The sequence below is a fragment of the Chiroxiphia lanceolata genome, chromosome 3 (genome assembly GCF_009829145.1).
Source record: "Chiroxiphia lanceolata isolate bChiLan1 chromosome 3, bChiLan1.pri, whole genome shotgun sequence".
Classification (NCBI taxonomy): domain Eukaryota; kingdom Metazoa; phylum Chordata; class Aves; order Passeriformes; family Pipridae; genus Chiroxiphia; species Chiroxiphia lanceolata.
This window is the reverse complement of record NC_045639.1, coordinates 87,278,035-87,295,351: the sequence shown is the minus strand read 5'-3', so window position 1 is coordinate 87,295,351 and position 17,317 is coordinate 87,278,035. Positions and strand designations below refer to the sequence as shown.

Here is a 17,317-nt window from a genome sequence, read left to right as displayed (position 1 = left end):
TGAACCAAAGTGATAACTATGCTTCTCAAGGACAAGAAGAAACCTAAACAAAAACCCCTCAGCAGTGACAGCAAAACATGGAGTTGTGAGATAGTTTCCTAAAACAGTCGAATAATCTGTTTTCAAAAGAACTCACAAGCCTCTTCTTTTTCACCATAATGCCCAGAAGCTGAATACATCTTTCTGTATCAGCGTCCACTTCCTACTCAGGAAACACCAACTACCAAACAGAGTTTAGGTGTGGGAAGAGAGATCTGTCAGAGACTTCAAGAAATCCAGACAGCAATTTGCCATGGCTTTTGATTTAACTGACAATTGCTGAAATACTGGAGTCGTTTAAATCTCTATGATAAATTATCAATTTTCTTTCAAAAAACAATTAATAGGGCTTCCCCTCTCTACATGTTGACCTGATTTCTCTAGTGGAGCGTGTTTCTGGTTTTCTTTCAAAACTTGAAAACCTACCTAGGGATCCAGTCTGTGCATCCCTTGCTGCAGAGTGACCTTTGCTCAGGGAACAGAGCACTGAATTGCTTGGAGTTTGATTCTCTGATTGACAGTGTATGCTTACATCCCAAGGCTCTGCTGCCTGGAGGTGCTTTAGAGGTGACCTTGGCTTGCAAGAGCACTGAAGTGGAGTCTTCTGGATTACATTCTTCATCAAAATTAAACCATTGATCCAAATATTCACACAGTGCCTCTGAGAAAAATTTAATTTACAGATCAGTAAAATAGAGTATAACAAAATCTGTTCACCTAATAACTGGTTAGCTGTTTTACTAATCTCAGGTTAAATAATCTGCTGTTGCTTGCTGTTCAGCATTTCTCAAGTAGAGTACTGAAATGCTAATGTATACAATCTTTTTTCATTTAAAAAAAAAAATCAGGGAGACCCAGGACCAATGGGCTTACCAGGACTGGAAGGACTCCCAGGGGAAAAGGTAGGACTCTTGAAAAGAAGTAATGTTGGTTTCTTCTTAGTGAACACTACCTACAAATAAATGTTTTCTGAAACCGTGTTTGATTTTTTTTCGTGTATTAACGTTTCTGTGTGAAAAAATCTTGGCATATTTATCTATACTTTTTTGCTTTACTGTGAACATTTCATTTTCTGCAAATGGAAAACTCTGTGTGGGAGGTCTTGTAATATTTTATTGTCTTAGCTTGGTAGAACACTTCTGTACTTGATAGTAATATAGTTAACATGTTTCTCTGTATGGTCACTAGTTCCTGTTCTCTATCGAACATTGTCTTATGCTTGCATTCCGTCTGTCTTGTTCTCAGCCTTTTGCTTGCTAGTTGTGGAGGCCGATTATGAATTTAGCTTGTCATGAAATGCTAAAAATGTCAGTATTTTAATATTCATTTCTAAATATGGCAAAGTACAAAACATCAGAGAAATGAAAAAATCTGTAAATATGCTGTCTGTCAGCAAAACCAGTTTGATTTTGCCCATCAATTTAAGAAGAAAAATGAGTAAATTCTTTTGCAAATGAAGTATTTGTTCAGCTTTTTGAATTACATTATTCAATGACTTCATACAAAAATAGTTTACTGAAACTTTTTCCACCAAAAAACAATGTAAATTAAAGTTTCTCTCTTGATATCACTGTGCATTACTGCTACTTGTGCAGAGTGGGGAGTGACAAGATCTAAGGTAGATGTTTAAATTATGTGAGATGGTTCTTGCTCTGTAATACTTCAATTTACAAGCAAATAAGAACTAGTCTGATTTCAAAATGAATAAACACAGGGAGATATTACAGGCCTAACTGAGACAAAGTGGGGACAGGAATTAAATAAAGGGAATAAGCAATGGATCAAATTGTATAAACCAGCTGAGTGTTTGGTCCTTTCCCAGAGTAAAAATATCTTTTCCTTAACTAAATTTGGTCAAAATTCCACATTTCTGGTGCAAATGAATGAACAGAATCTTGGAGCCTGCCAGTCCCAACAGTATAATGCATACTGGTTTTTAATATAGAGCTATTATGCACCTCTGTGCAGCAGAATTTTATCTTCCACAGACAAATGTTTGCTGTAATTTCATGATAATTTCATGAACTGGTTTAAGAACTTTATGTCCTCTGGATAAAATGTCCCTTCCCTCAGCTGTACTGACACAGTGGTTTGTGCAGCCATGCTGCAAACCACATTGCTGAAAGCACCACAATAACCCTGAAAAAAAAAAAAAAGAAAAGAAAAAGTTGCAAGGGAAATGTTAGGAATTTTGTCATCATGGCCACCATACAGGGAAAACACCACAAGTTCTGGGTCCAGAATAACCATTGGGACAGTGTGCAGTGCTCCAGACAACATGCCCTACCTGATGCAAATAGCGCTCACTGTTCCAGAGGTGCATGTTGTGTCCCTCATTGAGGGACAAACATGCATTAAGCCTCCACAGCAGGAGAGGTTGAACTGTGGCCTGTAAGCAAGTTGCTTCCTCTGGACATGAGGTCAGACATTTAACTTGTCATCTGTTTACACTTCCTGTAACAGAGTTGTCTTTTTAATTAGCAGCATTGCCATTGTGCACCTGAGCAAAGTTATGAGAATGAGACAAAACAGCATTAGTTACAAGAACAGAAACCAGAAAGACCAACACTCCCTGAGGTTCTTCTGCACAGCTGAATATGTGTGTAACTGTGCTGGCAGAGCTTTAGCAAATCTGCTTCAGGTAATATAAACTCATCTCAGAAAAATATTGGCCTGTTAGTATGGCTTTAACAGTGCCAGGACTTTTCTGACATGAATATAGAAGCTAGGACCCTAATTTTTTCTTACATTTTTAACCAGCATTACAGTAGCAAAGCACAGTGCTGCAGACCAACACACGTCAGGAGTGGGTTAGAGCAAATACCACTGTGTAGAGTTTTACCACTGTTGACCTCTGTCTGCTTTGGTTTATAGACCTCTCAAGAAAGATGAATTTATGCCCATAACTCATCACTTCCAACAAAAAAAATACCCCATTGTCTTAGCTTAAAGCATAGATGAAGATGGGTGTATGCTAAAATGAGGACCTTTGCCCAGAAAGGGCCATGGCACAAGCAAATTGAGGATGCTGACTTTTAGTAAATGAATGAGCAGGTTGCAGGAAGGTAAAAACTTCTTTGAAAGAGACATCTTAAACATGGGGATGTTGACATGGAAGTGAATTACCCTGTGTTAATTTTGGTCATTGTCATGACCACAAATTGTAATTATTTAGACAACTTCAGATAAGTCAGGGACTTTCCATCCCTTTTCAAGGGAGGCCTGAAGCAGAATCAAAGGGATAGCATAGAAACATAATATAAGAGAACCTAAACAAAGGATTTTGGTTACTTGCTCAGGTCTGTAAAATGAGCCACTGGCAGAGATAAATATTAGCATTTAGCAGAGCCTGGCTCTGGTTCTCATTTTCAGTTTACTGAATAATCCTTCCCTCTTTAATGGGAATACACAAACAAACTTCTGTTTTGATTGTTGCCATTTAAGTATAGATTTATCTTTTCTTCAGGGTGACCGTGGACCAGCCGGCACACCAGGAGTAGCAGGGACACCGGTATGTATGTTCATTAAAGAAAACTCAGTATTTTAGAAGCTGAAAAAGCAGGTCAAGCAAGATGCTGAGCTGTAATCTCTACCATTGTGGGACATGAGTGTTTGGCTTATACTTTATAGGCAGGTAGGAAGATTGTGTTTTTCCTAAAGAAATTGGATTTTTAATAGCATTGAGGGTTCATATTATTATTAAAATGACAGAAGGGAGTGGTGTGAATACATGATAAAGCTGGAATTTGAAGCTGCATGTGCTTAGCTAAGAAAGAATATGAGATTCTTCTCATTACCTCTATTTAATATAGATAAAGACTTTTTCTGTGTTCATGGGCATGCACAAATTTCTGAGCATCTTTCTATCACAAAGAAAAGTTATGAACACTAGTTATTGCAATCCACAAGGATCTGCATATCAAGTCAATCAAACATTTGCTTTAGGGGAATGCTTTGTCAGCTATTTACATGTGGTATTCAGAGAGATTTTTGAAAGTCATCCAGAAACTTTGTTGTAGGTGAAAGTAAATGTAACTAATGATAAATTGAAATTATAATTATTCATTTGTGTTCCTAAAGGAAATGAATACATTATATTGCATTCACAGTTTAATAAAAAAAGTTTATCCATACTTCAGGAGGCAATATGGAGTTATTTATATGCAAATAGATTTATTATTAAATTTGGGCAGCTACCAATCCATTTAGGAGCTGTTTAAATTATAAATATGTGTTTCATGAAATAAAAAGAAGTTTGTGTCTATGCACTCTCATTTCCATTAGCCACTGATTTACTCTATTTACTGTGAGTTCTAAGAGAGAACATGATCTTAAACAGCTTAATTTCATTAGGTTCTCCTAAAGCAAATTGCACATTTAAGGGAAAAAGAGAAGTATTTCTCTGAGTTTTGTAGCAGATGTGAGAGTTTCAAAGTTTGTTGCTCTGAAATATATTTCACACTGTGAATAATAACACAGTAGCTGGTTAGGATTATCACAATTGTTCATTCCCTGTGTATTTCCAAGTCATTGGATGTTGTCTATTCAAGTTGGATATGAAATATTTAATGAGGTCCCTTCATCACTGATGGAGTTGCATTCTGTTGATTATATTTAATTCTAATAAAATCCACCGAAATAAATTATTTCCTCCTGAAATTAATTGTTTCCTTTTATATTTTATGCTAAGAAGTTTTAGTTAACAAATTAGTAGACATATGAGAAACAACTTTTTCAGTAGCCTAGGAAGAGTGTGAAACATATCCTCATATCTTACTGGAAAATAATTTGTGTTCCTTCCCTGTCATTATTCCCTAGATTGAATAGTGGACTCTTTTTCCCATCTGAGAATATAAACCTCTTATTTACACTTTGGCACTTTGCTGAGATTGCTAGGATTATCAGGGAAGCTTGGGCTGAGATTCTGCAAGCATTGCCATCAATGCCTATTTCCTCAGCACTTATCCTCAGTCCTGTTGTTCCCAAAGTTGTCATTGATGCTGATGTGTTTGATTCCTCACAGGTACAAGTCACCTGAGGATCTGGTCTAATGCTATTTCTTGGAAATGTAGATTCAAGTTGTTAAAAGAAAACCATTATATATATATATATATATATATATATATATATATCATAAATAAAGAGAGAGAAGAGACATTTAAAATCAGCATCTCAATGATGAGATGAGACAGGATTGTGAATTCTGACAGGCTGAACATAAAACAACAATAAAAGTGGCCAAAAAACATAATGAAGAAATTTTGCAAAAGACATTGTCAGTAATAAAGTCACACACAAAAAAAAGAGTTAGGACTAGGAAGGACCTCAATCTTGATTTTACATATACAGTGATAAACTTTGATGTGCCTATGACTTCTCATTGTGGAAATCATGGTGTTGTAAAAGAAAACCTCATGAAAACATTATCTCAGTATTCAGAAAGTGTAAAGAAAACCCAGGGATTGAGTAACGTTGTACAAAAGAGCAAGATTTTTCATTAAATAATGAACAAGAACATGAATATTTCATTCACATATATATTCTCTCTTATTTTTTACCTAGAGAAAAATTCTATTTTGCTTCCTAGTAGTTTGAATCTGTAATATTCTCTGTTTGCAGGGAAAGCCCGGATCTCCTGGGTCCCCAGGGATGCCAGGGGAACCTGTAAGTATGGATTTGAGTTCTGGACTCTTATGATAATACATGAATATTTCAAACACCTAATGCAAGATTTTACTGACAGATTTATATGCATTTTCTTCTTTCTTAGGGTGAAAGAGGACCTATAGGAGATATAGGCTTCCCTGGTCCAGAAGGGCCACAAGGAAAACCAGTAAGGAATTTTATACTGAATATATACAAAAGGATGTCTTAGTTTATCAGAAGTTACACAAGAAATAACATTACGTCTTGCTTTGTGTTAGGTGAGGTAATATCTGAAGAATACATTGAGCTGTAGGGCTCAGTATTAGCCATCCAGAAAAGAATTCCTGGTATTGTGGTGTTTTAATAGTTAATTTTACTGAGACGTGTCCTTTAAAGGTCTTATGAAGGTCATTTGGATTTTGTTGACATAAAGGTTCCTCTAGTAGTTTTTCCAGGGGGGGAATATGAACCCAGAAATTTAACACAGTCTATAAAGGATGGGGTGACAGAATACATTCTCAGTTTCAGTTTAGATAGAGAAGCATGTGCTTCATGACTGAATAAACTTTTGACTCTTCTTTATACAGGTGATGCAACACTACAACTGAGGCATTTACTATTCACTTAAGATGTGTCTAATCTGACCTGTTTATTTAATGAAAGTGTGACAGCAGTGTGGTCGACACTGTCCAAGATGGTTTAAAACAACCTATTTTGTATTCTATATGGGGTTTAGCTAGAATAGCACATAACTCATTATCTCCCCAGAAGCTTGGTGTTTTGGGGATGAGCATGAGAAGCAGACCATTGCAGCTTGTCGGCACAACCACACATTACACTTCTGCCTTGAAAGAAGAGACCGTTTCTGTAGCTTCAGCAGCAAATTAGCCCAAGGTGCCTAATCTGTATAAAACTCCACTTTGCAGTTTAAGAGGGAAAGAAATATCCCTGATGTCTCTGCTCATGCAAGTCCTTTTTTCTCACTTGGTGAAACAGCAGTGAGTTTGCTGCATGTGCAAATCCATATACATCCTACTAAATTAAGCAGTGCCAGAGCATTTATCTTGAAATTATCTGGCATTGTGCAATTGTTAATATACTCTCTGACATTATTTTGGCCCATACCAACTAGGACCCTCAGATGGACCCAGTTCTATTTAATATATTTATTGATGATCTGGATAAGAGGATTGAGTGTACCATTAGCAAATTTGCAGATGACACTGAGTTGTTGGGGGAGGGGCATGTTGATCTGCTGGAAGGCAGGAGGGCTCTTCAGAGGGACCTGGACAAGCTGGAGAGATGGTCTGATTCCAACGGGATGAGGTTCAACAAGGCCAAGTGCCAGGTCCTGCACTTTGGCCACAACAACCCCATGCAGCGCTACAGGCTGGACACAGAGTGTCTGGAGAGCAGCCAGGCAGAAAGGGACCTGGGAGTCTGGATTGACAGGAAGCTAAACATGAGCCAGCAGTGTGCCCAGGTGGCCAAGAAGGCCAATGGCATCCTGGCCTGGATCAGGAACAGTGTGGCCAACAGATCCAGGGAAGTGATTCTTCCCCTGTACCCCCTGTACTCAGCGCTGGTGAGGCCACACCTGGAGTACTGTGTCCAGTTCTGGATCCCTCAGTTCAGGAAGGATATTGAGGTGCTGGAGCAGGTCCAGAGAAGAGCAATGAGACTGGTGAAGGGACTCGAACACAAGTCCTATGAGGAGAGACTGAGGGAGCTGGAGTTTTTTAGTCTGGAGAAGAGGAGGCTCGGGAGAGACCTTATTGCTCTCTATAACTCCCTGAAATGAGGTTGTAGGCAGGTGGGCGTCAGTCTCTTCTCCCAGGCAACCAGCAATAGGACAAGAAGGCATGGTCTTAAGCTCTGCCAGGCCAGGTTTAGGTTGGATATTAGGAAGAAATTTGTATGGAGAGAGTAATCAGACATTGGAATGGGCTGCCCAGGGAGGTGGTGGATTCACCATCGCTGGGGTTTTTAAGATGAGACTGGATGTGGCACTTAGTGCCATGATCTGGTAACCATGGCAGTGTTGGATCAAGGGTTGGACTTGATGATGTCAGAGGTCTTTTCCAACCTGGTTGATTCTATGATAATGCCATATTCCTGTTTGGAGAATAACATGGGCCTGGAAGAGTTTCCAGCAAGAGGCATGAATGAGAACACCCTCTTTTGGAAAGGAAATAGGTTTAGCCCAGGAGACCAAAACTGTGCTGTGCTAGAAGTCCTAAGAACCAAGGAGTGGATCTAGCCACTTAGTATTAAGGCATAATCTCTGCAGTAGCAGAGGGGTAATAGGGCATCAGGGCTAATATCTAGAATAAGAGAAATCTCTTCTGTGGTTATATAATGACTACCTGGTACTGAAAAAGTGCATGTACAAGTCCATATTCCACATTTGCAAAATTTCCATATAACTCGTCATTTAAAGTTGAATGCTCATAAAATTTGATGCACATCTTGATGGGTTTTGTATTTCTATATTATAACCACACACATTTCTGCCTCTGCAAACTTTAGAATATTTACTGATATGGCACTAAATATTGAGCCTTACTCCTTATAGTTTTAAAATACTTAAGACTATTTATTAAAAAATTGTTGTGTTTTGTCTTTTTTTTTTCTAGGGAATCAATGGAAAAGATGGATTGCCAGGTCCTCCGGTAGGAAAACAAGTTTTTGTGTATTTTATTCTTTACAGATACCATAGCTGTTAATCCTAGGCAGTTGCTTTCAGTTCTGCTAACAAATGAATATACAACAAAGCCTTTAATTGATAGGTTTATCTTTTTTCAAAAACTATTTTTCAGGGTGCTGTGGGAAGACCGGGAGACAGAGGACCCAAAGGAGAACGTGTAAGTCCCCTATTATGATAACTTTCTCTCTTTTTGCTGAGCATTTAAGCACCTCATCATCACATATTTTATAGGCAGAACCAAGAACTTAATTCTTTAAGTGAACATCAAGCAGTCTCTTAGACACCTAACATGTTTAATCCTAGATAAAGCTTTAAGGAATTAGAGTTGAATTGTCTTCTGCATTTGGAGGAAAAACACATTTTATAGACCTTCTAACACAGTTGGCCTGGAAAGTGTAAATTGATGAATCAGTTAAAAATTGAAATGCAACTGATCTTGTGGTGTTGTCAGACTTTGCAAAAGCTGTGAACTTGCCCTATTGTCATCCTTGGGATGTCATAAACACAAATCATGTTTTATATAAAACAAGCTTGTCACACTTAGACAGCAGAAATGCCAATGCTATGCCTTACTGTTTCTCAAACTCTTTAGACAGTTCTGTTTATGGTAACAAGATTGTGGTGGACAGGAATGATTACAGGAGTTGAGAGATGAGTTATTTTATGTGTGTGTGTGTGTGTGTATATATATATATGTATATATATATATATGAGATGCTCTTATTATAACATTGCTAAAGCCCTGATGTCCTAATCCGATGGATAGCACATTTGTCTGATGAATCAGAAAAGCATCTCCCTGTGTAATGTGGAAAAGGAAGTGCTGCTTTATGACACTGAAGAGACATGAGGTTTTAACCATTATTACAGTTTTCAGTGGTCTGGTTTTTGCCTTTAAGGACACAGGCCTGCATCTGTGAGAGACTGAAGAGAATACAGAAAATAAAGTCAAGGTTTTCTTGCAGCCATTATTATTACTGCTGTGCACCATACTCCTTCAGTTTGAGATCAGCTGTTACTGTTACAGAAAAGAGAGGCAACAAAATTCGAATGACAGAATAAAACTTTTGAGGTTTTCATGTCTAATATAAGTATGTCCTCGTGGAATCCATTTTAAGAAGGGATAAACCACCTGGGCTGAAATAGTCTTATATACCCTTGGAGTGACTAAACACTGCTGTTCTTATTACTTTATAAACCGAGTGACAAAGCAGTTGAAAATATGTGATTTATACCAATCAGAAATGCAGTTTTCAAGTCATTTCAACAGATAAAAGTACTAGTGGCTGGCTCATTTATTGCTGTTGTCTGCATACCTTGATCACAGACTGTGAGCCTGCTGGGCAAGAGCATGTAGAAATCCAGGAAAAACAGTAGTTCCTTCTGCATAGAACTTAGTACAAGATAAAATGTAAGAGATGGGAGAACACTAGAAGGGAGGAGGACTGAATAAATCAGCACCTTATGCAGAGATCATAAAACACAAATGTCCTGAGTTTTGTACAATTCACAGCAGAGCATTTAAAGAGGAATCTGGAGGAAGATATGACCTAGTTTTCTGTATTTTTACAAGGACCTTTTTTAAAACACAACGAAAACACTGGAGGCAGTTAGAAACAGTTGTTTGAAAAGTTGCTGTAGTATTTGATTTACTTCTTACACATTGGCAGCCTGTAAAATGTGAATTGTTTAGAAGAAGAGGATCAGCTTCAAACTGCCATAGCACTGTGGTCCAAGAGAAACCTGTCTTTTTCTTTATCTCTACTAGAAAAGCTATCTAACCCTTCTCTGCAGGGTTATAAACCTGAGAAACGTATATCATAGAATCACAGAATGGCCTGGGTTGTAAGGAACCTTAAATATCTAGTTCCAACCCCCCTGCCATGGGCAGGGGCACCTTTCATGAGATCAGGTTGTCCCAAGCCTCATCCAGCCTGGCCTTGAACACTGACAGGAGTGGAGTACCCACAACTTCTCTTACAACCTGTTACAATACCTCACCACCCTCACAGTAAAACATTTCTTCCTAATATCGCATCTAAACATTCTTTCTTTCAATTTAAAGCCAGAACATTTGTCCTATCATTACATGCCCTTGTAAAAAGTCCCTCTCCAACTTCCTTGTAGGCCCCCTTTAGGTACTGAAAGTAACTTGTATGCTAGTTGTCTCTTTGATTAACTAAAGTTTTGTGTAAATGAAGGCATAAAATATTAGGCTGCTATGGAAAGTTACAGGAAAAATCCTGGTGCCCTGTACCTGTGTGAATTTGAGCACCTAAATTTTACTTATACCATAACTGACATTTCTAGATCCTTGTATAAGGGCTAAAACTTTCTGTACCCAAGTCCTGTCCCTGAAAAGTGGGTTACAGAGTCAAGCTGTTCTTTCTGTCATTGACTTCAACATCAAAAGCATAAGAAAACAAAATGTATTTTCAGAGACAAGGTTTAGCCTATAAAATCAGCTTCCCCTCATGACTCAGTCTATTTCTGAACAGGTGAGAATTTTCTCTTCAGAATTCTTGGCTGACTTTTCCAGGTTTGTTCCACTATATGCAATGATTTTCTTTCTGCTTTTGTTTTACATAGGGAGATCAGGGTATTCCAGGGGACAGAGGTCCACAGGGTGAACGAGGGAAACCTGGCCCAACAGGAGAAAAGGGGGATGTGGGTCCTGTTGGCCCACCAGGAGACAGAGGCTATCCAGGATCACCAGGTCATCAAGGTCCCCCAGGTTCACCAGGACCCCCAGGGTTTCCAGTAAGTAAATAGAGGTTTACTTTGGTTGCTTGGGAGTTCATGCAACGTGAAGTTAGCATGTGCTGAGCAGTGCAAATTTAACTGAGCAATACCACAGTCTTAGAAAAACTGAGACTTTCTCTCAGATAATTTCAGTCTTCAGGTAAGGGGTGGAAAAATATGTCCAGATGATCTGGCAGTTATTTTTAATAATTATTTTCAAATGTCTGCTATGAGTGAATTTTAATTATTTACTTGTTTAGTTCCTTCATATCAATATGGCTACTCAATACAGTTAATTTTCACATTTTCTGTAAGCTTAAGAGCTAGAGTGTAAGTCTTTGCAAATGGGAAAAAAAAGGAGGCAGACAAAATTTATTCTCAGTTGAAGGGAACTCAGCATTTAAAAAGACAGTGAAATGCTGCTTGTCAGTTGCAGATATCTTGGTAGGCACACATCCATGTTGTGGATACTTTTTAACAGTACAGTAAAGCTAAAAAGCTTTTCCAGTGATGTTATTGGTGCTGTGGTTCTGTTCTTGTTGGCTGTGCATCAAAGCAATTAGTCCCTAGAGGGGGGGAGAAGTTGGCAGGTGCTATGCAAAAGGCAAGTGAAGCATAGTCGTGTCACTGGACAACCTTACTGTCTTGTGCAGGTTAATTTCCATACACGTAACATGCTGGTCATCTTGACAGCTGGGTGTGCCTCTTCCACTTCATGGCATTAGTATCTTTATACTATTACAATGTATTTGCAGTAAAGTGGCCTTTGCAGTTAAGTAAATAACACAAATATATTAAAACACTTATTTGTTGATGAAAGGTTTATATTTTTAATGCTAATTTCAGCATTTTTTATTTTTGTAGCATCATAAAGTTCACTCTGTATGTTCCTTCTGATACATATCACCTTTCTTTTTCCTCATCAGGCTGATGCAGTTTCACTTGAAGAAATAAAAAAATATATCAAACAAGAGGTTCTTAAGGTTTTTGAAGGTGAGAAAATGAAGTATTATACAACTAAATATAAATCTTAAATTCTGCTCGAAATTTCTTTACATGTCATCTAACTTAAGCAGCTGCCTTGTTGCTGTAGCTATGTTGAACGAGTCTACATAATTCTGTTTAAACAATTAGAAGCTATAGTATCTGTTAACTAGAGTATTTCCTTATGTAAAAGATTAGCATTAAAAGGTAGTCTGCTCCAAATCATAATACCAAGCATAGGTATGTATCACTGTAGTTAATATATGTATCATATTTTATTGCAGATACATATGTATCTACAACATATCATTAAGGCATTGAAGAGTTACTAAAGCAGAGACAATAGAATTACCTAATTTTTTTGCCCTCTTAGTGAGTGACTATTTAAATGAGAGGAAGGCTTGATAGCTTTCAGTCATCCTGGTCTAAACTGCTGTGCAGTTTGCTCAGCAAATATCCCTGCTGAGTTCCACAGCTCCCTTGCAAGATCAACATCTTCTGACCCAGTTTCAGGCTAATACCAGATTCAGCCACGGCCTTTGTATTATGTAAGATTTCTTAGATGTCTGAGTCCATACTCTGAAAAGGAAATATTTTTCTTCCCCAGCATTTCCTTAGTCATGGTTGCAAAGCTGTGACTCAGGTAGGTGTCTGAAACAAGATTCTGCTTGAACACCCCTTAACAGTAGCTTCTCTTCCATTGCAAAACGCATTTCTTATGTCTTCAACTTCTCTATTTTGTCATTAATATTTGTGGATAAAACCCATTTTATCTTTTAGGGATAAAAGAAATAATATAAAGCTTGGGGCTTTTTAGCCTGTTCAGGCAGTTTTTCACTTTATAACAAGGCTGTCATTTTGTGTATTTTCACCCTTCCCCAGATTGCTATCCCTCAGGAGTTCAGCTTGCTATGGATTTCAAGAGCAGTTTGTTGGCTGAAGTCACCTCCTTCTCCCATTTAAATAGTATTTAGTCTATTCACAGAAAGAAGGTGCCCTGCCTACAGGGAATAATGGAGTTTTATCTTTGTAGCCGTTGCATTTTCTACACCTCAATAGTGTTGCCATAGATCTTCCATTTTTTTCCATTGTTTCACTTTGCCTGCTTTCTATCACCTTGCTTCTTTTTTGTTTGATGCCCACTCTATTCTGATTTTTTTTCTTGAATCTTAAAACTCCACCACAGAAAATACATACTATGTTGTATAATGTTTAGGTTTTTAATCTGTTTTTTAAAAGAGACAGAGTCAAGAGTAATACCCATTTTTTCTATCTCTAATGAACACTAAAATGTTACCAAGTGCACTTTATTCCACCAACATGAACAGTTCATCCTGAAATATCTGCAATTAATAATCTTTGCTGAGAACTTTCAGGTTTTTTCACAACTGTTTTCAGGTTTTCAGTACATTCCAAGAACCTTTCTCGGTATTTAACCTCTGTTTTGCAACTTAATATGAGTTATGAACATATGAGGTAGCCCTTCATAGGTGTGCTAAGTAATAATTATTCTGTGTTTATGTATTTTAAGTACTTCCATGAACAGGAGTCAGAAGTCATTTGAAATGTTGAAATACATTAGTAATAGAGATTAGTAATAGAAACTTTAATACAAATTCATTCTGATTATTTCAAAGGGTAAAGACTCAGACATGAGTCTGAGTTGGAACTGAAGGTCTCAGTGCGTATTGGGGTATTCAATTCCTTGACATTAAGAAGGACTGAACACCTTACTTCCAGAAACTTTAGCTGGTGCTTTGGGATTTACTTGTCATTTGCTAGCAGATTTCTTACTCACTTTTCCTTGTGTCTTTTATTAATGAAGAAAGGATGGCTCAATTTGTATCCCAACTGAAGCTGCCTGCTGCAATGCTTGCCTCCCAAGCCCATGGTAAACCAGGGCCCCCAGGAAAAGATGGGTCACCAGGGCCCCCAGGAAATGATGGTTTGCCAGGGCCACCAGGAGAACGTGGAATTCAAGGTAGGAATTCCAAAAAATGTTCTCATAAATTCTATCTAGATATCCATGTACACTTGCTAATGATTAAGCCAGGACTACCTATCTAGCTTCCTAATGATTAACTTTTAAACTTATGTACTTATGTTTTTCCAGACTAGATCTAAATATTAACCCATAGTAAATGTGTGGATTTTACTGATTAAAAACTCCTAATCAGTGCATTTTATTCTAATAAGTGATAAATTATTGACAGATATCTAAAGCTGATGGAACTACTGTAGCACTTATTTTTTTCCTCCAAAATATTTTAATAAAGAAGAAAAACTATACCAGCACTCTAACTGTTTAGATCCTACTCCATATTGACAGACAATCTTATTTATGAAAGAAAATTTGATCTTCCAGTCTGAGTGCTCTCAGCTTTGATCCTGAGACAACACAGGGGAGGAAAAACTCTTCTAGTTAGAAGCAAATACTCTTTCAGAAGTAAAACTGAAGTATTACCACATGAGTTCTTCTTACCATGAATAAATCTATCTTCACAAAAAAATTCAGAGTAATCAGCTTTTTGCTATCCCCTAAAGGGTAATTTGTGCATTGCAATGCATTAGGATAGTATAGGACTTCCATTTCACTGAACTGTCTTTTACTGCAAAATTAGCTTTGAGGGATCCATTTTCATTGTAGCTGTGCTCTGTTGTAGAGTCAGCCTCTCAGAAGTTAAAAGGAAGTGGACAACAGGCTAAAAGGAAAAAAAGAATGTATCGATGAATAGTATTTTTGCGTGTGGAATATGTAATTTGCAGTTTATCTGTAGGTAGTTCTTTATTATCTTTTGTTAGTTTGGTCTGCTCTGAAGTCAGACCAAGTCAGACTGGAATGAAGAAAATGAGTGCAAAACTGAAGATGTGTGGATCCTAAAGCTATCAGAAGAACAAAGACTTACTAACATTGATAAGCACAAACCCCTGACAGAAGCTTGAAAAATGTCATGAGATCAGAATGAGAAGAACAAGAATAAAGGATCAAGGAAACCAATAAAAGGCTTAGAATCTTACAACACTGACTTCATCATTACCCAAATATTCAGATCGCCATAAATAATCCATTTCCCTGTCAGTGCCAGATTGTTCAATGATGATGTATGTGGTGAATAGTCTCAGATGCTTCTGGGAAGTAAAACATTGTACTAGATTTCCTTTCCAGCCAGTGAGCATAAAGAGTAAAAGATGACAGCTATGTTTTTTTTTTGGGGGGGGGACGGGGAGTAAAAAAAGAAAAAAAAAAAGAAGCTTTTTCATGCCTTATGCTTCAGTAAAAGTAGTGCCCTGTGTACACAGGATTTCCATTTGTTTTACCATTATGCTCAATACTCTTTTTTGGTTTGTAAAAGGTAAGCTAAGTGAGAAGCATTTAATTCTCTGATACTTCAAGATATATGAAAATACACTTCCAAGGAAAGAAAACAAAATGTTTACCTTACCTTTTTTACACTCTGAGTAAGAAATGGTCCTGTAAGAGAAGCACGCTTGCAAATACCTTTCATGCCTTACTCAGTTGTGCCTGTGCATGGTATTGCTTTGTACCAAGAGTAAAAAGAAATTCAAATCTCTGAGCAGATTGAAAGTTATCTTTCTATATTCCAGCTTGTTTTCAGCCATAAAATACATAGCAAGCAAGACTTCTTGAAGAAGCACATTATGTGCATATGTGGCTGAGACCATCAAGGTAGCATGTTGTGTGCACAAGTCCTAATACACATTTGGTATTGACTGACAGATACTCCTTATTATATTTCTCTCTTGGGTGTAGGCCAGATTGCCAACTCCAGGGATTTGTTGTCTGCAGTAATATGTGTCTGGGCTGACAGAGTGAGTCACTTGTCCCAGCAGACAGTGTGAAGAAGTAGATGGTTCCAGTGAGCAATTAACAGGACCTCTCCTGTTTGTGATGCTGCATGCTGAGCAGAGAGCCTGCTAGGGCCAGCCAGCAGGAAAGGCAGGTGTATCAGACACTGTGTGTCCAAGGAGGTGTTTAAATTTACTTATGGATTCATAGGGGCCCCTCTATACACCTTGAGTGTCGTGCCAGTTTCCCAGGGAAATTGTCGGGAATGACTTGGCTGGATTCCACCAGAACCTCCTTCTGCACAGCAAACCAATATATTGGGGGTTAGTCCCAGAAGGAGAAAACATAGGCTAACTTTTAGAAATGTAGGCATGGTTTTCAAAAATCGTATTTAAAGAATAGCTGGACTCCTGTGCGTAGAGTCATCCCCTTCTAAAGATGTCCAGAATTCTTACCTCCTGGCCTTCAGCAAGGTTGTTCATAGTGTTCCTCAGATACTTCCCAATGGTTCAGGTACAAATAATTTATAGGATGGTCTCAGTAAAAATATAGCATGCAAGCAAAATATAATGAAGAATTGCAACTTCAATTATGAAACACATAAATGGTATTCACATAATGATTGGAAGATTTTTATACTTATATATATTTCTTCATTTCAAAAAATAACCTATGGCATATGCATCAGCAAGCTGATACCCTGAGGCAGCGTTGCTGGTGAAATGTACAGCATTTGCTTAAGGGGAAACAGAGGAACTTGACTCTGTATGAGGTTTAAAATATGTTAATATCTCATAGAGAATTAGACTTTATTTCAAGACTTTACAGACAAGCTATAGCAATGTCATCCATTTGCAAACAGTCAACTTGTCATGTGCTAGAGGATCTAGCTCAATTGACTTCAGTGACTTAATTGGATTTTTAAAACTGTAATAGTAAGTGACTTTTGGTCCATTAGATGAAATGCACCTTGGGATAATTCTGCAATCCAGATATTCTTTATGTTACTATGACTATTGATTTTTTTCTCACTACAGAAAAGATTTTGTCTCAGTTAAAATTCACTCTCTCTATCAAATTAAGGAAATTAGTTTGTTATAGGTCCTCATAACTCATGCTAACCTCAAGGAATCAAGCATCACAGTTCAGAAAATAAAAATACCATTCGATGAATAGTGAAAGCTCCTTATCTTCATTGGCAATCTCTATTGTAAAATTTATGTCTCTTATAATTTATAATTTGTAGAGTGGAAGCATGTAGAAACCTTGGCTGGCAGCAGGAACCCATTGTAGTGGATGTTGTTCAGACAAAGTCACTATTCTGAAATAGCTGTGCTGGTTTCAACAGTTACCATCTTGTAAAATGTTCTCTGCTGCGTAAGTTGAAGTAA

At 37.6% G+C, this 17,317-nt stretch overlaps 1 protein-coding gene across 5 annotated transcripts in view; it reads left to right on the top strand.

Moving 5' to 3' along the window:
- Positions 1 to 17,317, top strand: part of COL19A1 (collagen type XIX alpha 1 chain) — a 190,602-nt gene that overhangs the window by 161,834 nt on the left and 11,451 nt on the right. For 4 of the 5 annotated variants that reach the window (XM_032683529.1, XM_032683530.1, XM_032683526.1 and 1 more), the window contains 9 exons: positions 888 to 941; positions 3,506 to 3,550; positions 5,659 to 5,703; positions 5,810 to 5,872; positions 8,322 to 8,357; positions 8,505 to 8,549; positions 10,982 to 11,152; positions 12,061 to 12,127; positions 13,944 to 14,099. In XM_032683529.1, the coding sequence (XP_032539420.1) occupies positions 888 to 941; positions 3,506 to 3,550; positions 5,659 to 5,703; positions 5,810 to 5,872; positions 8,322 to 8,357; positions 8,505 to 8,549; positions 10,982 to 11,152; positions 12,061 to 12,127; positions 13,944 to 14,099 (682 nt within the window). Of the gene's footprint in view, positions 1 to 887; positions 942 to 3,505; positions 3,551 to 5,658; positions 5,704 to 5,809; positions 5,873 to 8,321; positions 8,358 to 8,504; positions 8,550 to 10,981; positions 11,153 to 12,060; positions 12,128 to 13,943; positions 14,100 to 14,920; positions 16,290 to 17,317 lie in introns of those variants that run through there. The other variant, XM_032683531.1, reaches the window with a different exon arrangement.